We start from the raw sequence: 27,413 nt of genomic DNA on the forward strand, positions 1-27,413 counted from the left end.
TAGTACCAGGAATTTTGCTCCATGACTTGAAGGTCAGTCACACGTGTTAGGTGAAAAGGAAGCTCAGATAGAGAAGAGAGCACCAAATGAGAGAGCTCCCAGGGTGGGAGAAGCATGCTAAAAGTAGTCTATAGACCAAACATGATTGCCACTCAATGCCTCTCTTGCAAAACACAGTACCCAAAAGAAGAGAGAGAGAACAAGGGGGAATACCCTGCCACAGAGGCAGGGTGGCACGGGGGGGATGGGGGGTGGGGGGGGATGCTGGGACCCGTGGTGGTGGATGATGGGCACTGGTGGAGGAATGCGTACTTGATCATTGTATAACTGAAACCCAAGCACAAAATTTGTAAGTCTATAACTGTACCTCATGGTGTTTCACTAATAAAAAAAGAAAAATAAATAAAAAAATTATTTTGGCTGGAATGATAGCACAGCGGGTAGGGCGTTTGCCTTGCATGTGACTGACCCGGGTTCAATTTCTCCATGCCTCTCAGAGAGGCCAGCAAGCTACCGGGAGTATTCCCCTGCACAGCAGAGCCTGGCAAGCTCCCCGTTGGTGTATTCGATATGCCAAAAACAGTAACAACAAGTCTCACAATGGAGATGTTACTGGTGCCCACTTGAACAAATTAATGAACAACGGGAGGATAGTGCTACAGTGCTATGGTTCTTATGAAAATTACTTTTTAATTTATCCTTTTTTGATACTGTCATTATTTTGTTGCATTAAATTGACAGTTCACAAAAGCAGCATTATAAAATAATTATTGTAATGAAAATAAGCATTAGCTCAAAATAATATCATATTATTAGTATGCAAAAAAAAGAACTAGTTTAAATATAGCATTAAGTCTGCATGTGCGAGAGCAAGTGATAAGAAAATAGACTTCATATATATAACCTCAATTAAAGAATTGATTGGGCATCTATTTTTAAATGAATTCCACTGACCAAAAAGATTTGTTTCTATAGTGACTGCCTGTTAAAACTTTCTCAAATAGTAAAATGAAGACATTTTAAATCATTTTCCAATAGTGATTTCCTTTTAAATAAACCCATTGAGTATTTTCTCTAGAACAAGCACTTCTTTTACTTTCCAATTTTAAATTAAATATTTTTAATAAAAGGAGGACTCTAAGGTTTTTAAATCAACATTAAAAATCTTCTCCAAAACACAAACATATTTGAGCCAAGTATTTTTCTAAAGTTTGGAAGACCAGTTTCATAGTTTTGACACATTAATTCTCAAGAAGAAATAAAATAAGCATGTGGAAGTCATTAGTACTGCTCACTACCTATTTTCAGTCTTTGCTTTTTATGTGTATGATGGAATTGCATTTCTCTGCTACTTTTGAAGTGAGGTATAACCATGTGGTATGCCTCAACCAAAGAAATAAGAGTGGGAAAAATAATAAACCAGTGTGCAATTTGCCATACTATTTCTCCTTCTGCTGTTATGACAACTTGTCAAAGGCTCCAGAAAAGGCTATTCCACTAGCCTGAATCACAGAGTCAGAAAGACATGCCCCAGACTCTTCAGCTTATTTTCTTTGCTCATGACCTTTGCTGGGTGACATTTGGGGTTCATTTACTATTGAAGTATAATTTGGCCTACCTTGAGTGATACCTAGTGGCTTGGATGAGTCAGATTACTAATAGTTCATAATACGGAAGAACATCATTGGGTGTGGTAGTAAGCTTGATTATGCTGGATTAAGCAACTAATGTGCTAACTATTCAATTCACTCTTTTTTAAAAAATTTTTATTCTTAGAATATGAGTGGTATATTTCAGAAATAAATGGTGGTAACCTTTTTTCTGTTGGAAATTTAGAGTGCAGGAGACAAGGTGTTTATTTTAGTCAACAATTATTGGAAGGTTAAGATTGGAAACTGTGTGTCAAGATGAGGAAACATGGAAAACGAGCTAAGCATGGACTGAAGAAAGTTGTCAAATAAAGTAAAAGAAGTCACTTTTTAATGTCAGTGTTCTCATTACTCAATATTCAACATTATGCATACTAATCATGCAATAACACAGGAAATGTGCTTAAATTAGAAATTAAATACCCATATTTTACCTGCTCTTTTAGCTCCTGCTGTCAAAGTGTTGGTAGAAAGCATGAGATTTTTGTGGAAGTTTATGTTCATTTTCTCTCCCCATTTTTGATGGGGTTGGAGGTTTTTTTCTTGTAAAGTTCTACTAGAGTCTTACATATCCTGTATCTGATGGATATTGAGTAAATAAGTTTTCCCATTCTGTGGGCTGTCTCTGTATTTTGGTCACTATTTCTTTTGAGGTGCAGAAGCTTCTTAGTTTAATGCAGTCCCATTTGTTTATGTCTATTTCCACATGCTTGGTCAGTGGTGTTTCATCCTTGAAGATGCCTTTAGCTTCGATGTCATGAAGGGTTCTGCCAACATTTTCGCCCATGTACGTTATGGACTCAGGTCTGATATTGAGGTCTTTAATCCATTTTAATCTGAATTTTGTGTCTGGCATTAGACAGAAGTCTGAGTTCTTTTTTTTATATATAGCTGTCCAGTTTTCCCAGCACCACTTATTGAAGAGGCATTCCTTGCTCCACTTCATATCTCTTGGTCCTTTATCAAAGATTAAGTGATTTGAGGGTCTGTGTCAGAATATTCAACTCTATTCCATTAGTCTGGGAGTCTATTTCTATTCCAATACCGTGCTGTTTTAATTACTACTGCTTTGTAGTACAGTCTGAATTTCTTTTTTCTGAAGAATTGCTTTAGGTGCTAGTGGGGGTTTATTGTTCCATATGAATTTCAAGAGCATTGTCTATATCTTTGAAAAATATCATGAGTATCCTTATAGGATTGAATCTGTATAATGCTTTGGGGAGTATTCTATTTTGACAATATTATATTATTATAGTATTCTGACAATATTAATCCTCCCAATTGATACAAACGTCCAAAAGGCACACACACACACACACACACACACACACACACACCCCACTCCACACCACTAATCATCAGGGAATGAAAATCAAAACAACAATGAGATATCATCTTATACCACAGAGACTGGCACACATCAAAAAGAACAATGACAGCCAGCCAGAGCTTGCGATGATGTGGGGAAAAAGAGAGAGTCATTCATTGTTGGTTGGAATGCCTACTGGTCCAGCCTTTTTGGAAAACAATATGGGCATTCCTTCAAAAACTAGAAATTGAGCTTCCAAATGGCCCACTTCTGAGAATATACCCTGGGGGTGGGAAAAATCACAGTAGAAATGACATCTGCACATGTATGTTCATTACAGTACTGTTCACAATAGCCAGAATCTGGAAACAACCCGAGTGCTTGAGAACAGAGGCTGGTTAAAGAAACTTTGGAGGGGGTATGGTATCACCCAGCAGGTCAATCTGTACCTGTGGGGTGAGTGCATCAGCAATCTGATGGTTCCTTCAGGCTTCCTGATACCCCCAAATTGTTGCTGTGCCTCTGGCCAGATCCCAACAATGTGGGACTAAGTTTCCTGAGAAATTAAATGGCCAAAAGTTAGGTATGTGGTAGTCACGCCCACAAACTACCTCCGGCTCAGCTAAACAAGCTCATTTATCAGAGATCCATAAATAAATTTCCAAAGAGATCAAAAGCAGGCCATGTTAGTGCATTAGTGACCATGATTCAGATTCACAAATGAATCTCAGAGGAGAACAGCACACCGCAGCGATGTCTCCCAACCCTGCTCCAGGCTAATTTCACCATGGCACCTTAGAGAGGGGCAAGTGTGTCCTTCTGCCTGCCCCAACTGAACCCCAGCAGCTGCAAACCTCCAGAACCCAGTTGCTGCCACACTCACAGCTGACCTTCACAGACTAGTCTCAAGTTCCCCAGGCATGAGAAATATGCTAAAAAAACCCAGGTATGCAGAACCAATGACTGAAAACTCCAGGCTTCATGGAGATGGGGATGGGAGAGCTCCCACCAGGTCCCCACCCTTTCGATTTCTTGGCAGTTAATGCCCACGAACTGCTCTGGGCGCCATTTAAGGGCATTAATGGCCACGATTCAGAGACTTACAAATGATTCTCAGAAGACAGCAGCATGCCACAGGTATGCTTCCGGACTCCAAATATTTAAAACTTTTAGCATTCCAGGAGCATGAAGCCATTTTAGCAGCTATGTGACACCTCTTAGTATTCATGGCAAGCAATACAAAAATTTAGCATTGGCCTAAGGAGCAGATTGGGATGGTGGTGGGAAGATTCAAAGTAATGGTGGCATAGGGGCTGGAGTGATAGCACAGCGGTAGGGCATTTGCCTTTCATGGGGCTGACATGGCCAACCCAATTTCGATTCCTCCCCCCTCTTGGAGAGCCCAGTAAGCTACCGAGAGTATCTCGCCTGCACGGCAAGGCCTGGCAAGCTCCCCGTGATGTATTCGATATGCCAAACACAGTAACAAGAATTCTCACAATGGACATTACTGGGCCCGCTTGAGCAAATTGATGAACAATGGGAGGACAGTGCTACAGTGCTACAGTGGTGATGTTATTGCTATTGAAATATTAAATGTAAACAATTATTGTAAACAGCTTTATGAAAAATTAAAATTTTTTAAAAAGTAAAAATAAAAATTAAAGAAACTTTGGTACATCTAGACAATAGAATACTAAGCAGATGTTAGAAAAATGAAGTCATGAAATTTGCTTATAAGTGGACATGGAGAGTATCATGCTAAGTGAAATTTGTCAGAAAGAGAGGGACAGACATAGAATGACTGCAATCAATTGTGGAATATAAAATAACATAGTATGAGACTAACACCCAAGGACAGTAAAGACAAGGGCCAGTAGAATTGATCCATGGTTGAGTGAGCAATACAGGACATCCTGACCCCACGCCAGGCTGGGGGCACTCGGAGTGGATTAAGTTGAGTTTCCCTCCCTGCCCCAAGCAGAACCCAACACAGCTGATTATCTCCAGAACCCTATGAAGCCATGCTCGAGGCCACTCTCCACAGGCTCAGACGAGCCTCATTTATGAAGCAACCTGCAGAGGAACCCAGGTATATGCAGGACCTGTGACTGAGATCTCCAAGCTCACTTGGAATGGGACTGGGCCTCCTCCCCTCTGCTCCCCAGTGTTTCAGTAGCTTGGCAGTCACTGAAACTTGACCACTCAAAAACTGGTCCCAGAACCATATAATCTCATCAATGGGCAAGATTCAGAGACCCTGAAATAAAGTTCCTGGATGAGAGCACGCCTTGGAATGTGCAACCTCATCCATGGCCGCATGATCTTTTATACTCTAGCACACTGATGCACCAAAAGTAGCACACATTTGTTCAGTCTCAACATACATGCTTGTTATCTCTTATATAAGGGCTTCAGTGGCTCCAGGATGAATTAAAACAATCTTCACACCCTTTCCTCTTATGGTGGTGGGAAGGTGCACAGTGGTGTGATTGGTGTTTGGATATTATCTGTAATGAACTATTGTGAACAAATTTATAAAAATAAAATTAAAAAAAAGAATTGATCCATGGTTGAAAGTCTGCCTCAAGTGTTGTGGGAGAAGGAAATTGGAATAGAGAAGGACCACTAAGTCAATGATGGTTGGAGGGATCGCTTGGGTGGGAGATGTATATTAAAAGTAGACAAAAGACCAAACACGATGGCCTCTCAGTATCTGTATTGTAAAGTCATAATGCCCCAAAATAGAGAGAGAGTAAGGAGGAAATTGCCTACCTCAGAGGCAGGGGTTGGGGGTGGAATGGGAGTGGGGGGAGGGATACTGGGGACATTGGCGGTGGGAAAGCTACACTGGAGGACGGATGGGTGTTTGATCATTGTATGACTGAAACTCAATCACGAAAACTTTGTAACTATTTCTCATGGTGATTCAGTAATTTTTTCTAAAGAAAACATGAGATTTTATTATTTGGTAAGAATGAATTATATTTTTTGGGGGGGAACACCTGGTGATTATCAGGGCTTACTCCCAGCTCTGTGCTCATAAATATTCTGGCTCCATACCCATAAGTAACTCTTAGAAGGGCTCAAGGCAAGGAAAGCCCTCTTACTGCTGTACTATAGCTTTAGCACCAAGAATTTGAAAAATCCTAATTGTATATTTTGCAATTCATAACAGCTGAACACATGGTCAAAATGACTTATTTGCAAAGAATTAGACTGCAAATATTTTATGGTTTTCTTTTCTTACTATAAGATTAGATGAGATAGAATTTTATAGGATAGACAATAATTTTAATTTGAAAAAAATAGTTTTTGAAAAATTCCAAAGCTAAATTCAACCAAAAAGTGCAGTAGTAACTTTTCACTGATACCTTCTAGTATTTTTCAGTTTAATACAATTACATATTACACTTACACAGTTGTAAGTGTATAGAAAGATTTTTGGTGACAAGCTATTTTATTTTCTATAAGTTATTTTTTTTTAAAAAAGCTATCTAGAACTTGTTTCTAATTTAATTTGTTAATAACAGAAGCTACCCGTGACATATTCGATATGCCAAACACAGTAACAATAAGTCTCATGATGGAGACGTTACTGGGCCCGCTCGAGCAAATCAATGAACAACGGGAGGACCGTGACCATGATATTCTGGGGAACTTAAGGGTCCCTCCAATGGTGTTGGGGAGACCACATGATACCAGGGATTTAACTCAAGCCTACTATATACATTTAGTTATCTCTCTGGCCCTAGATTTTATACTTTTTACATTAAAGTTTATACTTTTAATATATTCATTATTGTTAAATGTTTCTATATTTTTTATTGCTTTTATGATTCTTAAGAGTCTTTACTAATATAGAATATGTCAGAATATCACATAAAATTGCAATCTAATGGGGCTGGAGCAATAGCACAGTGGGTAGGGCATTTGCCTTGCACACGGCCAACCTGGATTCGATTCCTAAGATCCCATATGGTCCACCGAGTACCACCAGGAGTACCCCTGAGCATTGCTGGGTGTGACCCAAAAGAAAAAAAAGATTGCAATCTATATTTTTCTGTTGGAGCAGCCAATTATTTAATAACTTCTTTTATTTTAATAGTTATTTTATTAAATTTACATATATGTGAACCTTTTTATTTGTAGTTGAGTTTTATTTTATTTTTTTTTAATTTTTATTAGTGAACACCATGAGGTACAGTTGTAGACTTACAATTTTTTGTGCTTGGGTTTCAGTTACACAATGATTGAGTACCCATCCCTCCACCAGTTCCCATTATCCACATCCAATGCTCCCAGTATCCCTCCCACCCACAACCACCCCATCCCTGTGGCAGGGCATTCCCTTTTGTTCTGTCTCTCCTTTTGGGTGCTGTGGTTTGCAAAATAGGCATCGAGTGGCAATCAGGTTCGGTCTATAGTCTACTCTCAGCATGCATCTCTCATCCTGATAGGATCCTCCCAACACCCTTTACTTGGTGCTCCCCTCTCTATCTGAGCTGCTTCTCCCCCAGCATGTGCGGCTGGCCTCCAAGCTATGGAGTGAACCTCCTGATACTTACCTCGGCTCTTCTTGGGTGGCAGTCTCCAATTTTGTTACTTTATATTCCCCAGATGAATGCAGTCTTTCTATGTCTGTCCCTCTCTATCTGACTCATTTCACTTAGCATAATACTTTTCATGTAGTACCACTTATAGAAAATTAAATACCTCGGAATCAGCCTAACTAAAGAGGTAAAGGACATCTACAATAAAAACTACAAAACCATACTCCATGAAATAAAAGAGGACACGAGGAAATGGAAACATATACCCTGCTCATGGTAGGAAGAATTAACATCGTCAAAAAGGCAATACTCCTGAAAGCATTATACAGATTCATCACGATCCCTATAAAGATACCCATGAAATTCTTCAAAGAAATAGATCAAGAACTCCTAAAATTCATATGGAACAACAAACTCCCACGAATAGCTAAAGCAATTCTTGGGGAAAAGACGTGGGGAGGTATTACCCTCCCCAACCTTAAACTCTATTACAAAGTGGCAATAATTAAAACAGCATGGTACTGGAACAAAGGCAGGGCTGCAGACCAATGGAACAGGGTGGAATATCTGTACACACAATCCCAAATGTGTGAACATCTAATCTTTGATAAGGGAGCAAGAAATGTGAAGTGGAACAAGGAAATCCTCTTCAACAAATGGTGCTGGCATAACTGGACAACCACATGCAAAAAAAAATGGGCTTAGACCTCAACCTAACACCATGCACAAAAGTCAGATCAAAATTGTTTAAAGATCTCAATGTCAGGCCAAATCCATAAGGAACATTGAAGACAAGGTTGGCAAAACCCACCATGATATTGAGGCTAACAGTATCTTCAAAGATGAAACTTCACTGACCAACCAAGTGGAAACAGAGATAAACAAATGGGACTATCTTAAATTAAGAAGCTTCTGCACCTCAAAAGATACAGTGGCCAGAATACAAAGACAATCTACAGAATGAGAAAGGATATTTACACAATACCCATCTGATAAGGGGTTGATATCAAGGATATGCAAAGCATTGGTTAAACTCTACAAGAAGAAAACATTTAACCCCATCAAAAACTTTCCCAAAGAAGAAATTCGAATGGCTAAAAGGCACATGAGAAAATGCTCTACATCACTAATCATTAGGGAGATGCACATCAAAACCACAATGAGATATCATTTCACACCACAGAGACTGGCCCACATCCACAAGAACAAAAGCAACTGGTGTTGGCATGGATGTGGCGAGAAAGGGACTCTCCTTCACTGCTGGTGGGAATGCCGACTGGTTCAGCCCTTTTGGAAAACATTATGGACGATTCTCAAAAAATTGAGTTCAGTTCCCATTTGACCCAGCAACACCACTCCTGGGAATATATCCCGGAGATGCAAAAAAGTATAGTCGAAATGACATCTGCACTTCTATGTTCATTGCTGCACTTTCACAATAACCAAAATCTGGAAAAAACCCGAGTGCCCAAGAACAGATGACTGGTTAAAGAAACTTTGGTACATCTACACAATGGAGTACTATGCAGCTTTAGAAATATGTGAACTTTTTTTATTTAATTGATTTGTGTGGCTTTTCTTGTTTGAATTTCTATAGTTTAAAAATATTACTTCAGGAAGTCAGCAATGAGTTTCATATATGAGCGGCAGTGGGACCAAACGCCAGCAGGCATCACGAGACAGGGGAGGAGTGGGCCCTCCTCCTTACCCTCCACCCCATTGAAGCTCTGAGATGGTGCAAAGCCCGGCCACTGTCTATAAGCTCCCACATGGCCAGGATCCAGAGACACACAAACAAAATTCGCACCCGAGCAACTTGCTGCAATGATCTGTTCAGACCCTAATTATTAAAACTTTAGAATTCCTAGAGCAGGCGGCCACTCTTGTGGCCATGCAATATTATATTGCATCCAAAACAAACAATGCAAAAGACATTGTCTAGCATTGCCTTTTTGGCAGGTATGAGGAGTGGTGGGTCTGGTCTCAAAATATTGAAGGTAACTAAAGTAAAGAAAGAGAGTATTGTGCAAATTGTCTGCCACACAGGCTGGGGGAGGTGTGGATTGGGGGGAGGGGGGATACTGGAGATTTTCGTGGTGGATAATGTGCACTGGTAAAGGGATGGTTGTTGGATGACTGTACGATCGAAACTCAAACATGAAAGCTTTGTTACTGCACCTCACAGTGAATTAATAAAATTAAAATAAAAAAATTTTTAAATATTGCTTCAAAAACAAAAGGAATAACTGAACTTTTAAAATTACACTGTCTTGATCCGCGCCACCAAGCCTGCCCGGAGGGGGAAGGGCGTTGACCAGCCCGCCTGCTCCTCTCTGGAAAGAAAGATGGCGGCCGCACGGGAGCCTTGTGGAAAGCGGGTTTGAGCCGGGCTCGGGGGAGCGGCGGGGACCTCATGGGAAGGGGGGCTTTGTGGGCCGTCCCCCACGCCCCACCAAGGTCGCCAGCTGCCCCCCACGAGCGGCTCTCCGGCACGGCCACGACTCCAGGGCACAGAAACCAATCTCTTAACTAGCTAACTTTTAATAGAAATTCTTCCAGGGTCAATAAGTAAAATAGCAGAAATTCAAAACCGCGCGGCCGCTATCGCGGCCGCGCGACCTCATTTTATTCTTAAACCAAGTTGTAGAAAGCAAATCATTTCACAACGCTGTTTCAGCATGTCTGATTGGGGGGGGGGGGGGGTGGGTCGTAAGCTCTAAACAATAGTTGTGCATCTTCTTTCGAAATAATCTATCTAGTCAAAGTAGATAGAGTATTAACTAGAACTCATCTGCCTCACAATAATTGGGAGGGGTGGGAGGTGGGGGTCTATTGGGGTTCGGGGTTAAAAATGAGTATTGGTAAAGGGAAATGTGTTCGGTATCTACATGACTGAGACCTAAACCCGAAAGCTCTGTAACTTTTCCCACAGTGATTCAATAAATAAATAAATTATTAAAAAAAAATAAATAAATAAAATAAAATAAAATAAAATTACACTGTCACTGTCACTGCCCTCCAATTGTTCATTGGTTTGCTTGAGCGGGCCCAGTAACATTGTGAGACTTGTTACTGTGTTTGGCATATCAAGTACATCACGGGGACTTGCCAGGCTTTGCCGTGCGGGCAAGATACTCTCGGTAGCTTGCCGGGTGCTCCGAGAGGAGCGGAGGAATCGAACTCGGGTTGGCATTGTGCAATAAAACATAAGTCCTAATGATTTTATAAAATTGCAAAATGAATTCATTCATTACAAACTAACATAAGCTATGTAATTGTTGGAGTACACGGAGCTTAGGTTTATCAAATTGTACCCATCACAGTGCTCCCGAGTCACTCCCATTACTTTGTCTGTCTGTAACCTCTTCTATGCTCTCTTCCCCAACCAATTTGTAAGGTCTCATCCTTCTTAGACACTGAAGCTGTACTGTAAGTTAATATTGTCTTTCTCCTCTCCTTATGTCTTTTGAGCAGTTTACTTTAATGCAATGTCCTTTTGTATAGATACAGGAAGACAATTAATTAATATACTCCGTAACTTAGGAATTGATTGGCTTTGAATATTATTCACTCCTGGGCATCTGCCTTCTCAACTTAAGCCTCAGTTGCCCTCACTTCCTAGCATCCAAGGGCAGGGTCCCGACGTGGGACTGGATGGAACCAGGGCAAGCCGGTAAGTTATGTGCTACCCTGGCATCGCGATGGGCCAGGCCAAGGTGCCACGATTCTTAACTATAAGTTAAGAGTTTGATCATAGGCAAATGATGTCATGATCCAAAAGTAACGACGAGACTAGGGCCCTGCTGCTAGGAATAGGAAAGATATCTGGCCTGAGCACTGCAGTCTGAGATCGAGATGGCCCTAGGAGAGCAATTCTATAAGCTCAAAGTATTTCTTACTGTGTCCATACGAAATGATTAATATTATGTATACTTATATGTTGTTTGGACAAGGAGAGGAGAAACACGTCCTAGAAGCAGTTTTCTGTGTGTCCTGACTAGCTTGGATGAGACTGCTTTTTTGGAGATGTAGATTCCAAGCTCTAGCAGACTGGTCTTTGTTGTGCTAATCTAAGTGCTTGTAGTTTGTGAAAAGGTGAGGCCAGGATTACTGGCCTGCGGATGTAAAGAAACAATGTATGGTTTGCCGCCTCAACGTTCTTTCTGTAACTCCTTTTGATGACATCACTGTATTGCGCCCTTTAGAGGTACTATGATCTATATAAGGGAGATTTCAGGGCTCTCTGGGGGGACACGTGCATCAGAGAACCTGGGAAGATGGGGCTGAGGACAGAAGCGGAGAGAACAAAGGCGCACGTGCTCGAGGATTCCTGAGGCCTCCATGACATACATCTCTTCCATGTAATAAACGGCTACTAAGACCAACCAGCTTGGCCTCGTTTCCTTCCTTCGCCTGACCATCGCCATCGACCTCCCTGGAGTGGGGAAACGGCCAGACTGCCGGCCTTTTTATTTTTTGTGTGTTTACACAGTAATTCTTTCAATGTGTTTAACTTCTCCCTCTATATTGGTTTCTTTCACTATGATTACAAAAATGAACACTTGATTTTTCTTTTGAGAAATTTCTACTGGATGTCTTGGGCTTTTCTGGCGGTTATATTTCTCACTTTCTCTTCACTGTCATTGTTGTGGAACATGCTCCTCTTTTAAACAACCACTATCCACCTGCTTTGGTGCCTGATAAGAGCTAGTAAAAATTTTCAGGGACCTCCTGCAAATCCTTCAAGTCCTATTTCTGATTTTCATCCTTTTGTAATCTATTCCAAAATGTTACACCAGCCACAATACTGCCCCCTTTGAGCCTGATTCTATCCTAGACTTCCTCTGACACTTCTGGGAGCAGCATATTTGCTTCATAACCAAGAATAAATGATATTTTAAAGCTTTAACCAATAGTACTGAAAATATCAATTAAACTTATTTCAATAGTGTCAAGTAATTGCCTTGCTCTCCCTACATTTTCTATAACCCTCCTCTTCCAGTAATACTGTGTGACCTTATACGATTTACTTTGTTTTACCCCCAAATTCAAATAACATGGGAATAATTTAGTCTATGTAACTTAATTCATGTGGCATGAGTTAATCAAACACGAGCTGAACCTTTTTTCAGCTCAGACAGCTAGCAGCTAGTGTCATCCCATCTAAAAATGAACTGTTTGCCCTCCTGTGAACTCTAAAATTAGTTACTTACCTTGATGTTCCAGTGCCAACATTGTACTAACATCATTGTACTAACATCATGCCAAAAGGAAGAGACTTTCGTATAGTTTCACATTGGCTTTCTAATGACTTCACATTCTTACTGTCATAACTCTGGACAGAACCAATAAAGGAATCTGCTAATCTACACAGCGACAGACGATAGAATGCTGATGGTAAACCAATGTGCAATACTAATAACAAAAACAACTGCTTCACAATGACAAATCTGACTGCCACTTAATGTGGCAACACTATCCTTAGTTCTTTGTTCAAAGTTCTTTTTCTGGTTATAGATCTATTTCACAAGTAGAGCAAATCAGTAGATGACTATCTCCTTTAAGTTTCATGTGCTATGAGTTCCATCCCCTCAATTTTATTTATTTATTTTGCAATTCTTATCTCAATTTATGTTTACTTATTTTCTTATAAAATTATTATTTGGAGCAGAGTCTCCTGCCCATGTGCCAGGCTGTCTTCACCAGAGCCCCTCAGAGAGGGTGGGTTGAGTTTCCCTCCCTACCCTAAGCAGAGCCCCGGCAGCCGATTACTTCTGGAACCCAGCCACAGCCATGCTCAAGGCCACTTTCCACACACTCGAACAAACCTCATGCATGAAGGAACCAGCAGAGGAACCTTGGTGCATGGGTCCTGGGGCTGAAATCTCCAAACCTGTTAGGATCGGGACTGGGCCTCCTTCACCCAGATCCCCCATTTTCCAGTAGCTAGGCAGTTACAGCCACAAACCACCCAGGGCACCATGAAATCCCATCAACAGCCAAGATCCCCAGACTATAAAACAAAGCTCCCGGAAGCGTGAGGCCACATAGTCTAGTTCTCCTTCTTGGAGAATCCAGCAAGCTACTGAGAATGTCCTGCCCGCACAGCAGAGCCTGGCAAGCTCTGGTGGTGTATTTGATATGCCAAAAATAGTAACAATGATGGGTCTTATTCCCCTGACACTGAAAGAGCCTCCAATATGCTACTGTTGGGAAGGAGGAGTAAGAAGCAGCTGCTAAAATCTCAGGGCTAGGACAAATGCAGATGTTACCAGTGCCCACTCAAGCAAATTGATAAATAACTGGATGACAGTGACAGTGATACAGTGATTTGGGGACCAGAAAAATAGCACAGCAGGTAGAGCACTTGCCTTGCATGCAGTTTACCCTAGTTGATTCCTGTAACCTTATTTGTCCCCTGAGCCTTCCAGTAGTGATCACTGACTGGAGTCAGGAGTAAGTCCTGAACACCGCCAGATGTGGTCCAAACGCTATATATAATATATATATATATATATATATATATATTATTGGGGGGGAGGGAGCATTTTGCACATCTGGCAATGCTTAGGGCCTTTTCCAGATTCTGTCCACAGAGTGACCCCCAGCAGTACTTTGGGGATCATATACAAGACCTGGAATTCAAAGTGAGATCAATGAGATGTAAGGTAAAGGTAAAGGTAAAGGCCCTCCCGTTGTTCGTCGATTTGCTCGAGCGGGCCCAGTAAAGTCTCCATTGGAGACTTTGTTGTTACTATGTTTGGCATATCGAATACATCACGGGGAGCTTGCCAGGCTCTGCCGTGCGGGCGAGATACTCTCGGTAGCTTGCCGGGCTCTCTGAGAGGGGCGGAGGAATCGAACTCGGGTCGGCCATGTTGGCTGCGTGCAAGGCAAGCACCCTACCGCTGTGCTATCACTCCATATATATGTGTGTGTAATTTTTCTGCCTTCAAAACATTTCTCACATCGGCAAACAATAAAATAATCAGTTTTATACTTTTGCATTCAGCTCATAAACATGGTCCCAGTAATTTACCATTGTTTTCTCTTCTGAAAAGCAAGACCAAACTTCCTACCAATAATCACTTTATATTATTGAGACTCAAATAAGTATGATGTGAAATTTTTAAGTGAAACAAAGTTTTTCAAATAAGTCTAAGTAGGCCTTCATCTCCTTTTCTAAGGACTAAGATGGATCATTTTATTTTTCTTGATACTTGGATAATTTTTTCAAAATCATTATACATTCTTTAATCACTTTATAATGTTTAATTTTTTAATGTAAATTTGGAAAAGTCTTCAAAACAAGTTCAAATTTCTACTCTCTGTCAGCTAGTTTAGATCAAACATTCTCAAACCAGCATCCCTTTGCCCAATTCTGCTTGGATGGTGGGTTTGCTCCTTAGTATATACTCAGACCTTCTGAAAGTACACTTTCCTGTACTTTAGTGGGTAAAAAAATACATAAAATACATTTTCCAGACTGTATTTCAGCTTAGGTTGTGCATATGGTTAGATTCAATAATCAAGGCATACTAGTGTAAGTCTTGACATTGGAACACAGCTATTAAAGGAAGAGAGAAATTATGTGTGGTGTGAACTTTGCTCCTTTAAATGAGAGAGGTCAAGTTTTTGGATTTGTTAGCTATGGTTGCTGCTTACTGATTTAGCAAAGGTGACTTTCTGATCATTTTTCTATAGTTTTGGATCTGCTAACTGTAGTGGCGGCTTCTCCAGTCAATGGGAATTTTCCTGGTTCTGACAAAAGGCATCCCACTTTGTGTCCGAGTCAAGCAACGTAGTTTGGGAGCTGCTCAAGACAGTCAAGAACACTAGAGAGTTGGTACAGTAGACAGGGGTCTTGCCTTTTACATGGCAGCTGGGTTTTCTCTGGCACCTCATAAGTTCCTCTGAGTCCCAGCAAGAGTGATTCCTGAGGACAAAGCCAGGAATAATTCCTATGCACCATTGGGTATAGCATCATCCCCCATCCCCCAAAAGACTGAGTCTTAGCTTTCCTCATAACTATTGAGAACATTTAATATTCAACATGCCCATATATCTAGTGTAGCTAGGTGAAATTCTTCAATTATGACACTGATCAATAGAGTGAGCCATTGTTTTACTGATAATGAATATTTGTTTCATTCTTGAGGAGATGCCTTATTCCTCTCCTCTCAAATCTTAATAAACACATCTAAAGTTCTACCCCTTATGAATGTTGTACACATCCAGAATGTCAACCAACCAGAATGAAAATAACCCAGATTTCTCACCAGACCTTGAGATTTTATCAGCCTCTCCTTCCTCATCCTTCTTAATGCTGCAGTATTGGTGGCTCTTTCAGGGTCAGGGGAATGAGACCCATTGTATTCACTGTTTTTGGCATACCTAATACAGAATAAATAGCTTGCCAGGCTCTGCGATGACTGGAATGGGAAGGAATGGGAGTGAAGATAGACGGTCTGCAACTACACCACCTCCGTTTTGCTGATGACATCGTTCTAATAACACCAAACATTAGCCAAACGGCACCGACTTTGACTGTGACTGTGGAAAGATCGGACTGCAGCTGAATCTCACAAAGACAATGTTTATGAGAAATGGACTTGTTCCTGACTTTCCATTTTCTCTCAACTGAGCAAACATCTCTGAATGCAACAGTTATGTGTACCTAGGTTGAGAACTCAACATGACAAATGACCTGGCACCTGAGTTGCGCAGGAGGAAGAGAGCAGCTTGGAACGCCTTCAAGAACGCCGAAGAAATAGCTAAGAGGATGAATAACCTCTGGCTCCGAGCACATCTCTTCAATTCTACTGTTCTTCCTGCATTAACATATGCCTCAGAGACCCGGGCCCTACAAAAACAGGATGAGAACACTATCAGGTCTCCCAAAGAGAAATTGAAAGAGCTATGCTTGGAGTATCACATTTCACTCAAATGAGAGAAAGAATCCGGAGTTCCGACCTCTGTTGATGGTCAAGAATCACGGATGCTGTCTCGTTTGCCAAGGCGTCAAAAATCAGATGGGCTGGACACATAATGCAATTTGGAGACGACCGTTGGACTAGAGCCATTACCGACTGGATTCCATGGGATGTCAAAAGATCATGTGGCCGCCCACCTACAAGATGGTCAGACTCCTTCATCAAGACCCTGAATGATCAGTTTGAGGCTGTTTGTGTTCCTGGAGCGAGCAGACGGCATTGGGCTACACTAGCACATGACAGGGACGAATGGAGACGTTACTGGTGCTGCTCAAGCAAACTGATGAGTAATGGGATGTCAAGTGATCAAGTCATCTCACCAGACAGCTTGTATGTAGATTTGGGTTTTTCATTGACTCACCATTTAGTAATTAGATTTCTCTCTATATTTTCTAACATTGTGATGTTACAATTTTGATAATACATTCTTGTGTATCACGAACTCCACAAAATCAAAGGAATACATTGTGAGCTAAGAATCCTAATCCACAAGATAAAATAAAGAGAATCTAAGGTGAGAAAGGGAGGAAACTAGTTCTAAATTCTCTTTTCTTTCCAGAGGAAGTTAGCTATTTCTGTAGCTATAACTTCAGCTCAGGTGACAACCCAAAATGTGCACATACGGGAAAGAACATATTTTAGTTAACTACCATCAAAATACTGTTTTAAGTGGTCACTAAGTACAACTGCTTCCTCTTTGGAACGGAATGCTTCTTAGGGAAACTATGCTGCAGATGGAGGAAAACTCACAACCCTTCAGAGTCAACATAGTGCCAACGGGATGCTAAGAGAGGTTGTGTGAGTAATATAACTTGATTTCTGGATCTCAACCCTTTACAAAATTGCTAAAGATCTTTTTCTTCTTTCTGACAAAGTAAAATTTCTATTTCATTCTAAATTTCTACTTTAAGATAACTTGAAAAATTTTAGAATTAGGACTTTGTAATATTATGTTCAAAATAGTTTACTGCATTGATAAAGTTGAGTGTTCAAAATATTATATCCTCAGGAATATGTTGGTAAAATTAACATATTGGTTTTTAAGTAATTTTACAGCATATCTATGGAAGAGTCTCCTGCCCCCACGCCTGGCTGTCCTCACCGGGGCCCCTTGGAGGGGGAGGATTGAGTTTCTCTCCCCCCCCCCCAATCCCGAGCAGAGCCCCAGCAGCTGAGGACCTCCAGAGCCAGCCGCGGCCATGCTGGGACCACTCTCCATGCGTCCAGACGGGCCTCATGCATGAAAGAACTGGCTGAGGAACCCAGGCATGCGGGTCCCGGGGCTGAGGTCTCCAAGCCTACCCGGATTGGGACTGGGCCTTCTCCACCTAGACCCTCCATCTTCCAGTATGTAGGCGTCAAACCCACCAGCTGCCGCCAGCGTCAGGTTGGTCCCATCAATGGCCAAGTTGCAGAGACTATAAAACCCAGAATTCACAGCCGCGCAACATCTTATTATCTTATTTTGTCCTTTGGAGAACCTGACAGGCTACCAAAAGTATCCTGCCTGCACGGCAGAATCTGGCAAACTTCCCGTGTCATACTCAATATGCCAAATACCAGTAACAATGATGGGTCTCATTCTCCTAATCCTGAAAGAGCATTGAAATGGCTCTTTTAAAATCTCAGGGCTAGGAAGAAGGAGACATTACTGGTGCCTGCTCGAGGAAATCAACGAACAATAGGATGATCATGATCATGATCTATGGCAATTAAATAACATATATAGAATTACTCTGCCTGCAGAAATTTATCGGTATCCTTACTCTATATACCAATATCAAGTGGTAATAGGTCCAAAAACTAAATCTCACTCAACAGCTTTGATTTTATATAAATCTGCTATTAAAATTATTTTAGTGTCCATATACATCCTAAATTCATCAATACAGTCATTTACACATATTCTGTTGCTACTGAGAAGAGGAGCTCCTACCTGGGCATACTATCTCCCTCCCCTTCCCCCCACCCAGGATAGCATAAACTCAATCCCTCACTACCACAAATTAGTGCAATTGCTGTTTCCCACATTTTAAAATTGCTGAGATCAGCACACCCAGGATACACTCTGGGCAAACCACCTTAGTGATCATGGTATCTCCCCTGCCAGATAAGTATGGGCATAATATCTTGTAGGCCAGTTAACAGTATAAAATGGTGGTTAAGAGCTCAGATTTAACTTTATTCTAGGGGGCGGGGGTTTCACACACAAGAGTCATCATATTCCAAGCAATCTCAGATTATCTGGTCAACCAGTGAGGTTATGAAACAATTCCATGTGACTTCTTGGGCTTTCTCATAGCATGGTAATCTATAGTCAAAATCCTCAGAGTGCAGTCAACTTTCAAGAACATAGTAGAACATTCTAGGCATTTTAAAGATTAGGTCTGGAATTGACAGTGCTATTCTGTTTCCATACTTTCCAATGATAGAAATTAAACCCATATTGAAGGTGACAGAGGTCACTGTCACTGTCACTGTCCTCCCATTGTTCATCAATTTGCTCGAGCGGGCCCAGTAACGTCTCCATTTTGAGACTTTTTGTTACTGTGTTTGGCATATTGAATACATCACGAGAGCTTCCCAGGCTTTGCTGTGCAGACGAGATACTCTCGGTAGCTTGCCGGACTCTCCGAGAGGGGCAGAGGAATCGAACCTGGCTCGGCAGGGCTGGCTGTGAGCAAGGCAAATGCCCTACCACTGTGCTATAGCTCCAGGCAAGATTCACTAAATTAATACTTGAATATGGTTGTTTTCCCCCCAGGACCCTGAGAAACATATATCTACTTAGAAGACTAGTAAAATTTATTTCCATGTTTAGCACTGTTTTAAGGTGCTACAGTGATACTGTGGTGCTCTTGAGTCATGTATGCAGTTCTGGTGACTTTCTTGGTCTCTTTTCTCTTATGGAGTGTCTTATAGAGTGTCTTCACAACACATACCAAGTGGTCTTAGGGTGCAATGTGAAAATCATCAACTTTTTGTACGAAAAAGATAGGCTACAATACATGTTATCAGTAACCAGGTTTTCATAAGGAGCAGCTGCTCAGGCTTAGCAGAACACCAGTTGTAGGAGAGGAAAAAGTAGAAAAACATATTTGAGTGAATGCAGGACTTAAATAACAAAAATAAGGGCCTTAACGCTGAGTCAAATGATACTTTACCTTAAAGTTAACCTTTGCCTTTTGGGAGAAAGGAAAATATCTGAGACTACAGAAAAATATCAGCATTTCACATAGAAGACTAGTCTTGTCAATCATGCCAGGGGTGAATCCAGGGCTGCCGTGAAGAGTTTAAGGCACATACTAGTATAGAAGAGGCTGACAGGTAAGATCGAAGGCACAATTTAAGTAGCGCCATACCTCCTCACATGTATTGTTGGTCAGCCCTACAAAGGAAAGGAATCCATCCTTGGGTTCATTGCAAAACAAAAATTATAACCTAAAGCCAGACCCCACCTTAGCTATTTACAGCATCAACTCGGGAACCAAAAGTGCCAGGTGAGGTGTTTATAACAACACTCTCCAAAGACATAAATGGAAATTACTAAAATTAAAGATGACTTGGCTATTTAGGGGTCAGTTACACACATTTCTAAATTAGAATGATGCTTGGGTATGTGGAAGCCCTTGACATTCCAACCACCCTTCTTAAAACCACATAATATTAAAATAGGGACCTGAATATATAAAGTCAGAGAAAAATGTGATATTTGCAGTTCTGTGTTTCTTAAATGGGATGGATCACACTTTGTAAATTTTGGCTACTCAGAGATTTCAGCATTAGAATATTTGTCCTGGTATAGTAACAGCAGTATTTTAGACTAGAAACCAAATGTTTATTTGTGAAATTTAGCCTTGTCCAAGTTTGACAAAATTAGCTGTTTTTCTGTGTTTTAACTATATTTTTTCCCATCATATTCTTGTAATGCAGGACCATATGTTAAAAGAACATATATTTCTCAAAAAAAAATAAAACTATCATCCATGGGAAAAGTCAGCAAGATTTTTTACTAGAACATATACAAGATGTGTGTGGAACTTGTTCATTCTTACTATTGTCTAAAAATGAGTATCAACAATTTTGATATGTATAGTGAAATTGAACCATCAAGAATTGGACAAACTTAAGAGTGAGATAATAAACTACTATGAGATGGGAGCATATCAAGTTGTAAAAAATCTTATCAAGAGAGATAAGTCGGTAATATCATTTCTCATTTCAGAACATCTAGGTCACTGGATTCAATGTTGGTGTGCTCATATCATATCATATCATATCATATCATATCATATCATGTTGAATTCCAGATGGTTAAGTAACATGGAAGTAAGAGAAATTATAAGTTAATGATCTCAGAATAAGGAAGGGCTTTTCCTAGTATAACTACAAAGGTATAAATCAGAATGAAAAAATTATACATTTCAAGTTTTACATATTAAGTGTCATAAACAAAATGCAAAGTTAAGTGACATTGAAAAGTAGGTGTTCAGTATGTATGACAAAATGCCATTTAATTGCTGTAGGAAACTCTTAAAATAGATTTGGAAAAGATAAAACCTGTTGTTGGGTTATAGGCAAATAACAAAGATAAACAACTCAGAACAATATAAGGGTCAAGAGACCAATGTCTCTATCACTAATTTCACAAAAATAAGATATATTAAACAATAACACATTTTTATATGAAGAAAAGGATAATGAAGGGTTATCAAAGATTCAAACAGTGTTCTCAGACACGACTAGCTGGATTCAACAAAATTTCAGGAAGGCAATTTGACAACATATCACAAAAGCCCTTTTTTGATATGAACAATGCAAAAAAAATTGATCTTATTGTTTCTGGATGTTGTGACAAGTGATTTTCAGTTTTATGTCTCCTGTTTGCTCTACTTTTCAATAAACATAAGAAAATGCTACTTATTTGTAGTTCATCAAAATAATTTTAAAAGATATATCATGAAAGCTCCCAGAATGTAAACAATGTCTCATCTCTATGTTATTCTGGACCCTACAACACGTCTCCACATGCTAGAGTTACTGGTGATCAGCTTGCTTAGCATTTCTCCTTTCCTTGTTTCACTCCCTTCTCCCCTTCAATCCAAACTTTCATTGTTCATTTATTACTTTCCTAAAGTCATTTCACTGCTCAGCTTGTACATCAGCTCCCCAACTCCTTAACCTAGAATGCAAGACCCCCACTTTCCAGGCACCTCATCTGTGAGCTTCTTTCATATAGTCCCAGCATGATCACGGTTACTGTCCTCCCGTTGTTCATCAATTTGCTCGGGCGGGCCCAGTAACGTCTCCATCATGAGACTTGTTGTTACTGTGTTTGGCATATCGAATACGTCACGGGTAGCTTGCCAGGCTCTGCCGTGTGGGCGAGAAACTCTCGGTAGCTTGCCGAGCTCTCCAAGAGGGGTGGAGGAATCGAACTCTGGTAGGCCCGGCCGCTTGTAAGGCAAACGCCCTACAGCTGTGCTATCGCTTCAGCTCCATCCCGGCATGATGAATCATATTATTCTGAATGCATTCTGCATTTTTCTATTATTACTAGTACTCAAACTACCTCACATACCATATATTTCCTCCTCACTGTTTTCTTTAGGACATAGATAAAATTTACCTATTCATGAGTCCTGGCCTAAAAACTAAACTAAAAAAAAAAAAACAACTAAAAAAACAAAACAAACAAACAAAAACCACCAGTAGTTCTTTTCCACGCCATTAATTCTAGCCCATTTACACAATGATACTACAAAAGTTGGTTTTACCTTCCCTATTAGATTATAATTCTTTCCCAATATCCAGCAGTAGCCTATAAATAATAGAAAAATCAAGGTTTGAACACAAACAAGAGGTTTTCCAGATAGGAGATGAGTGCATTTCTACAATTCTTTAATAAGTAAATGTATTAGATTTCAATTTGATGCAGAAACAGACCCCTGTGAAATATCAGACCTCTGTGACGGGAACCCTAGCAGAAGCCAACCAGTCGAAGGGTGCTGGGGAAGCTCTTCCGCATGCTCATGCATTTTTCCTGGTCGATGTAGAGTGTGTTTGCTTTGACAGCCAGCTCATGCTCCAGGGTAGCTTTGTTGTGGGCCAGCGACTGCAGGGAGTCTTCTGCATCCTTTAAGCGCTGCTGCAGGGTCTGGATGGTGTCATCCACTTCATACACCTCATTAACAAGGCTATCAAAGGGACAAAGAGCACTGTTAGCACGCATCACTCTCCCACACCTGTGGTTAGTAGGTGAATTAAGGGCATTTGTAGGTATTGAATTCCTCTTAGAAGCATGGCTCCTTGTGCAGGGTGCACTTGGAGCCTCACAACTTCAGAACCAAGATGCAATGGTATATGGTTCTAGTATGGGGCCCGCATCATTCCCATTAACTATACCCTTGATCCAAAAGGTAAAGTGAAACATATGTGCCAAACATTTTTATATACACAATTATACGCATTCATGTGTGTTAATGATATTTAAAGGAAATATTTTAAAAATTTTCTATTTTCAAAAATATAAAAAATAAGAAAAATCAAAACGGGTATTTTCTTACATTATTTTTACAAATTAAACCATTTCTATGGTTAGAAAGAGGAAGATATCCAACATTTTTCAGTGGCTACTGGAATTAAACCATCTATCAACATATCCTGTGGTGGTGGTGGAGAGGGGATAATTAATGAGATACTCCTCAAATTATAATACTGTCCTCGCCCAGAAATGTTCAAACTGATACTTCAATGATCCAGAATATATATACATATATATATTTACAATTGTCTAAAATATATTCAACCATAAAATGACTATTAAATTAGTTAAATAAACCTTGAAATAACTTTGTTTTGATAACGCAACAATGATGGAAAATGTTGAACACATTTTTGTAAGATCAGAAAGAGGGAAAAACATCATTTTAGATATATCCAGCTATGTCTACCTAGGTCGAGAGGTCAACATGACAAATGACCTGGCACCCGAGCTGCGCAGGAGGAAGAGAGCGGCTTGGAACGCCTTCAAGAACGTCGAAGAAATAGCTAAGAGGACGAAGAACCTCCGGCTCCGGGCACATCTCTTTGATTCCACTGTTCTTCCTGCATTAACATATGCCTCAGAGACCTGGGCCCTACGCAAACAAGATGAGAACGCTATTCAGGTCTCCCAAAGAAGAATAGAAAGAGCTATGCTTGGAATATCACATTTCACTCAAATGAGAGAACGAATCCGGAGTTCTGACATCTGTCGACGATCAAGGATCAGGGACGCTGTCTCATTTGCCAAGGTGTCGAAAATCAGATGGGCTGGTCACGTAATGAGATTTAAAGACGACCGTTGGACTAGAGCTGTTACTGATTGGATTCCACGGGATGTCAAAAGACCGCGTGGCCGCCCACCTACCAGATGGTCAGACTTCTTCGTCAAGATCATGAACGATCGGTTTGAGGCCCTTCATGTTCCCGGAGCGAACAGATGCCATTGGGCTACACTAGCACGCGACAGGGACAAATGGAGACGTTACTGGCGCCCGCTCGAGCAAATCGATGGAAGTTAAGTGATTTTAAGTAAGATATATCCAGAAAAAATCTAGTAAGTTTTTTAATCATTAAATCAACATGGTCTTAATTTTAATTTTTTTGACTATTAAGGAAGCTTTCCTGAACGTCTATTGGCTTTTTTGCATTTCTTTTGTATACTGCAACTCTTTTTTTGCTTATTATTATATAATTTCTTATTTGTAAATGACCCTTTAAATATAGGGAGCCAAAGAGATAGTACAGTAGGCAGAATGTTTGTTTTTTGCATGTAGCTGGCCAGGGTTCAATCCTGGTATTCCATATAATCCCCAAGCTTGCCAGGTGTGATTCCTGAGTGCAGAGCTGGGAGTAAGCCCTAACAACTGCCAAATGTGTCCCACAAACAAACAAATAATAAACATTAAAATAAATAATAGGCATATAATTTTTTCTAAGGGAGTGAGAACACAGTCTCCCACTACCACAAATGACGCAGTCAAGTTTCAAGGGTCAGCACCTCCCGACTGCAATGAAGAAGCTTCGCCCTGAGAACACCACCCTTGTGACCATGGTATCTCCTCTGCCAGGTGAGTATATAATGTTAATCTTTTTTATCTGTTAAACTTGCAGCATTTTTTAATCTTATTTTAAATGTTTCTCTTATTCTCTAGTTCTCACTCTCAGAGAACCCGTCAGGCTACTGAGAGTATCCTGTCTGCATATATGCCTGACTGGATACACCTGTAAAAGTGATTAGAGGATCCCCTAAAGCCTCTATCCCTCTCGGAGAGCTCAGCAAGCTACCGAATATCCTGCCCACAGGGCAGAGATTGGCAAGCTACTCGTGGCATACTCGATATACCAAAAACAGTAACAATGATGGTCCTCATTCCCCTGACCCTGAAAAAGCCCCCAATATGCCTGCCATCAGTCTACACTAGCACGTGACAGGGATGAATGGAGACGTTACTAGTGCCTGCTCCAGCAAATCGATGAACCATGGAGTGATTTCCCCTTTCTTGGTGCTTTTTGCTCTTGTGTTTATATTCAATATTATATTCACAACTAACACTTAAGCAAGAGAACTTTACCCACTGATCTGGCCAATGAAATCCAAAATATAAAACTACATTGTTATCTGAGAGAAATAATAATAATAATAATAATTGAAATGATTAATTGCTCTAGAAATACACTGTCCTGTCACTGTCACTGTCCTCCCATTGTTCATCGATTTGCTCAAGTGGGCCCAGTAGCATTGTGAGACTTGTTACTGTGTTTGACATATCCAATAACGTCACGGGGAGCTTGCCAGGCTTTGCCATGTGGGCGAGATACTCTCGGTAGCTTGCCGGGTGCTCCGAGAGGGGCGGAGGAATCTAACTAGGGTCGTCCATGTTGGTCGCGTGCAAGGCAAACACTCTACCCACTGTGCTATCACTCCAGTCCCTAGAATACACATAATACTAAAATTTTTATTTTTGGTTTTGGGAATCACACTTGGATGTGCCTAGGGTTTACTCCTAGCTTTGCACTAAGTGAGCTCATTCACTCAGAACAACAGTATGAAGTAGATACTGTAAATATTCCCATATAACAGATGAGGAATCTGAGGAAGGAGGAATTTAGTTTAAGGACTTACAGTTTTGCATGGAACTACCTTTGGATCAGAGTTTTTTAATTACCTTTTAGCTCTTTTAACACTGGTCAGTTTAAAATAATTACAAATTGTTGAAAACTTAACCAGCTTCATAAAAAGTCAGTTTTCTTTACATTGTAGCAGACCATGAGTAAATTAAATATAAATATACAATAAAATAAAGAGAACAGTTAACAATGAACAAATAGAGATAGATGTTTGTAGAGATAGAAAGGATTTTGCTGTCACAGAAAACTATCCAGACCATGTTAAGCTTATTAGACCAAGGCAATGTTAATTGAGTTTCAGAACATTGCAAAAATGGATAATAAATGTTAGAGGTCATCAGACCCAGCTTCCGTGTTTTAAAGTCAAGGAAATTAAGTTGGTGGATTGATAAATTGCCCTCTGCAGAGGCAGGCAACCCACATGTGTTTATAAGCTGCACACAGTTATCCAGGAAGTTAAGGAGGAAATCAGAATTTCTCAGGGGCCATAATCAGGATCTGGTTCCCACTTCCTGACCCCACCCACTGAGTTCCCTCAGAAAAAAAGAACAGAAGCAGAAACCCGAAGTTGGCTTCGGTATACTGAACCTGTTTGGTTATAATCCATCTGATTTGTAGGTGAAAATACACAAATAAAGGATTGCAGATAATCCTGTGAATGTCCAGTTTTTAATGCGAATTTCATATTTTTAAATTATGGTAAATGCATGCAACATTAAATTAGCAATCTAAGCTACCACCTTCCAGTCACAGAACTACATCTTTACATAATGAAACTCTGTCGCCTATATCAGTTCTCCATTCCCATGCCACTATCCACCCCGCAACCTTCCTTCCTTCTATCTCTATGAATTCGACTGCTCTAGATCACTGTCACTGTCACTGCCCTCCCGTTGTTCATCGATTTGCTTGAATGAGTCCAGTAATGTGACCATTGTGAGACTTGTTGTTACTGTGTTCGTCATATCAAATACGTCACAGATAGCTTGCCAGGCTTTGCCGTTCCGGCGAGACACTCTCAGTAGTTTGCAGGGCTCTCCAAGAGGGGCAGAGGAGTCGAACCCGGGTTGACCTCATGCAAGGCAAATGCCCTACCACCTCAAATTAAATAATAAAGCATTTATTTTCCTATGGCAGCATGAAGCAGAATTTTTTTCCTTTTAAAGCTAAATATATTCAATTATTATAATTTTTACTTAATAAAAATATTTTCAAGGTAAATATTTCATGCAATATGTGGTATGTATTTATACTAAATATATAGCTTATTATTTTTCTGAAATTCAAATTCAATTGACTCATCTGTTTTAATTTGCTAATCTGGGACCCCTACCACAGAAGCCAGAATAGAGCAAAGTACAAAGAGGGCACTAACAAAATGTAAAATGATATCAAAGCAATAGTTTTTCTACTCAAAACCTTTCATGACCTTCTTTTCTGAAAAGACATGCTGAAATTGATTTTAGTAATACATTCAATTGGCAGCTGTAGATGGGACAGGGAGATAGAGAGTGGGTAGAAAAGTCAACTCTGATTTTTTACTACATTGAGAGCTGTAGTATTTGGATTTATTTTAAAATCAGAATGTGTATGTTCCTATCTAACTAGTGAAATTAAGCACATTAAGTTTTAGGAAAAATAATATGGGCATTGTGGTTTGTAATATTGACACTAAAGAGTTATCAAGAATATCCCTTTACCTACTTTTAACACTCAAATCTTGTCCAGTGTGATC

General features: G+C 40.3%; 1 protein-coding gene and 1 pseudogene across 1 annotated transcript in view; both read right to left on the bottom strand.

The window, feature by feature from the left end:
* Positions 1-22,484: 22,484 nt before the first annotated feature.
* Positions 22,485-27,413, bottom strand: part of TEKT3 (tektin 3) — a 47,340-nt gene continuing 42,411 nt past the window's right edge. Inside the window, exon 7 of the mRNA XM_056117903.1 lies at positions 22,485-22,701. Within this exon, the coding sequence (XP_055973878.1) occupies positions 22,485-22,701 (217 nt within the window). The remainder of the gene's footprint in view (positions 22,702-27,413) is intronic.
* Positions 24,484-24,626, bottom strand: LOC130027262 (uncharacterized; annotated as a pseudogene).

This window comes from Sorex fumeus, unplaced genomic scaffold (assembly GCF_029834395.1).
Source record: "Sorex fumeus unplaced genomic scaffold, SorFum_2.1 ptg000036l, whole genome shotgun sequence".
NCBI lineage: Eukaryota > Metazoa > Chordata > Mammalia > Eulipotyphla > Soricidae > Sorex > Sorex fumeus.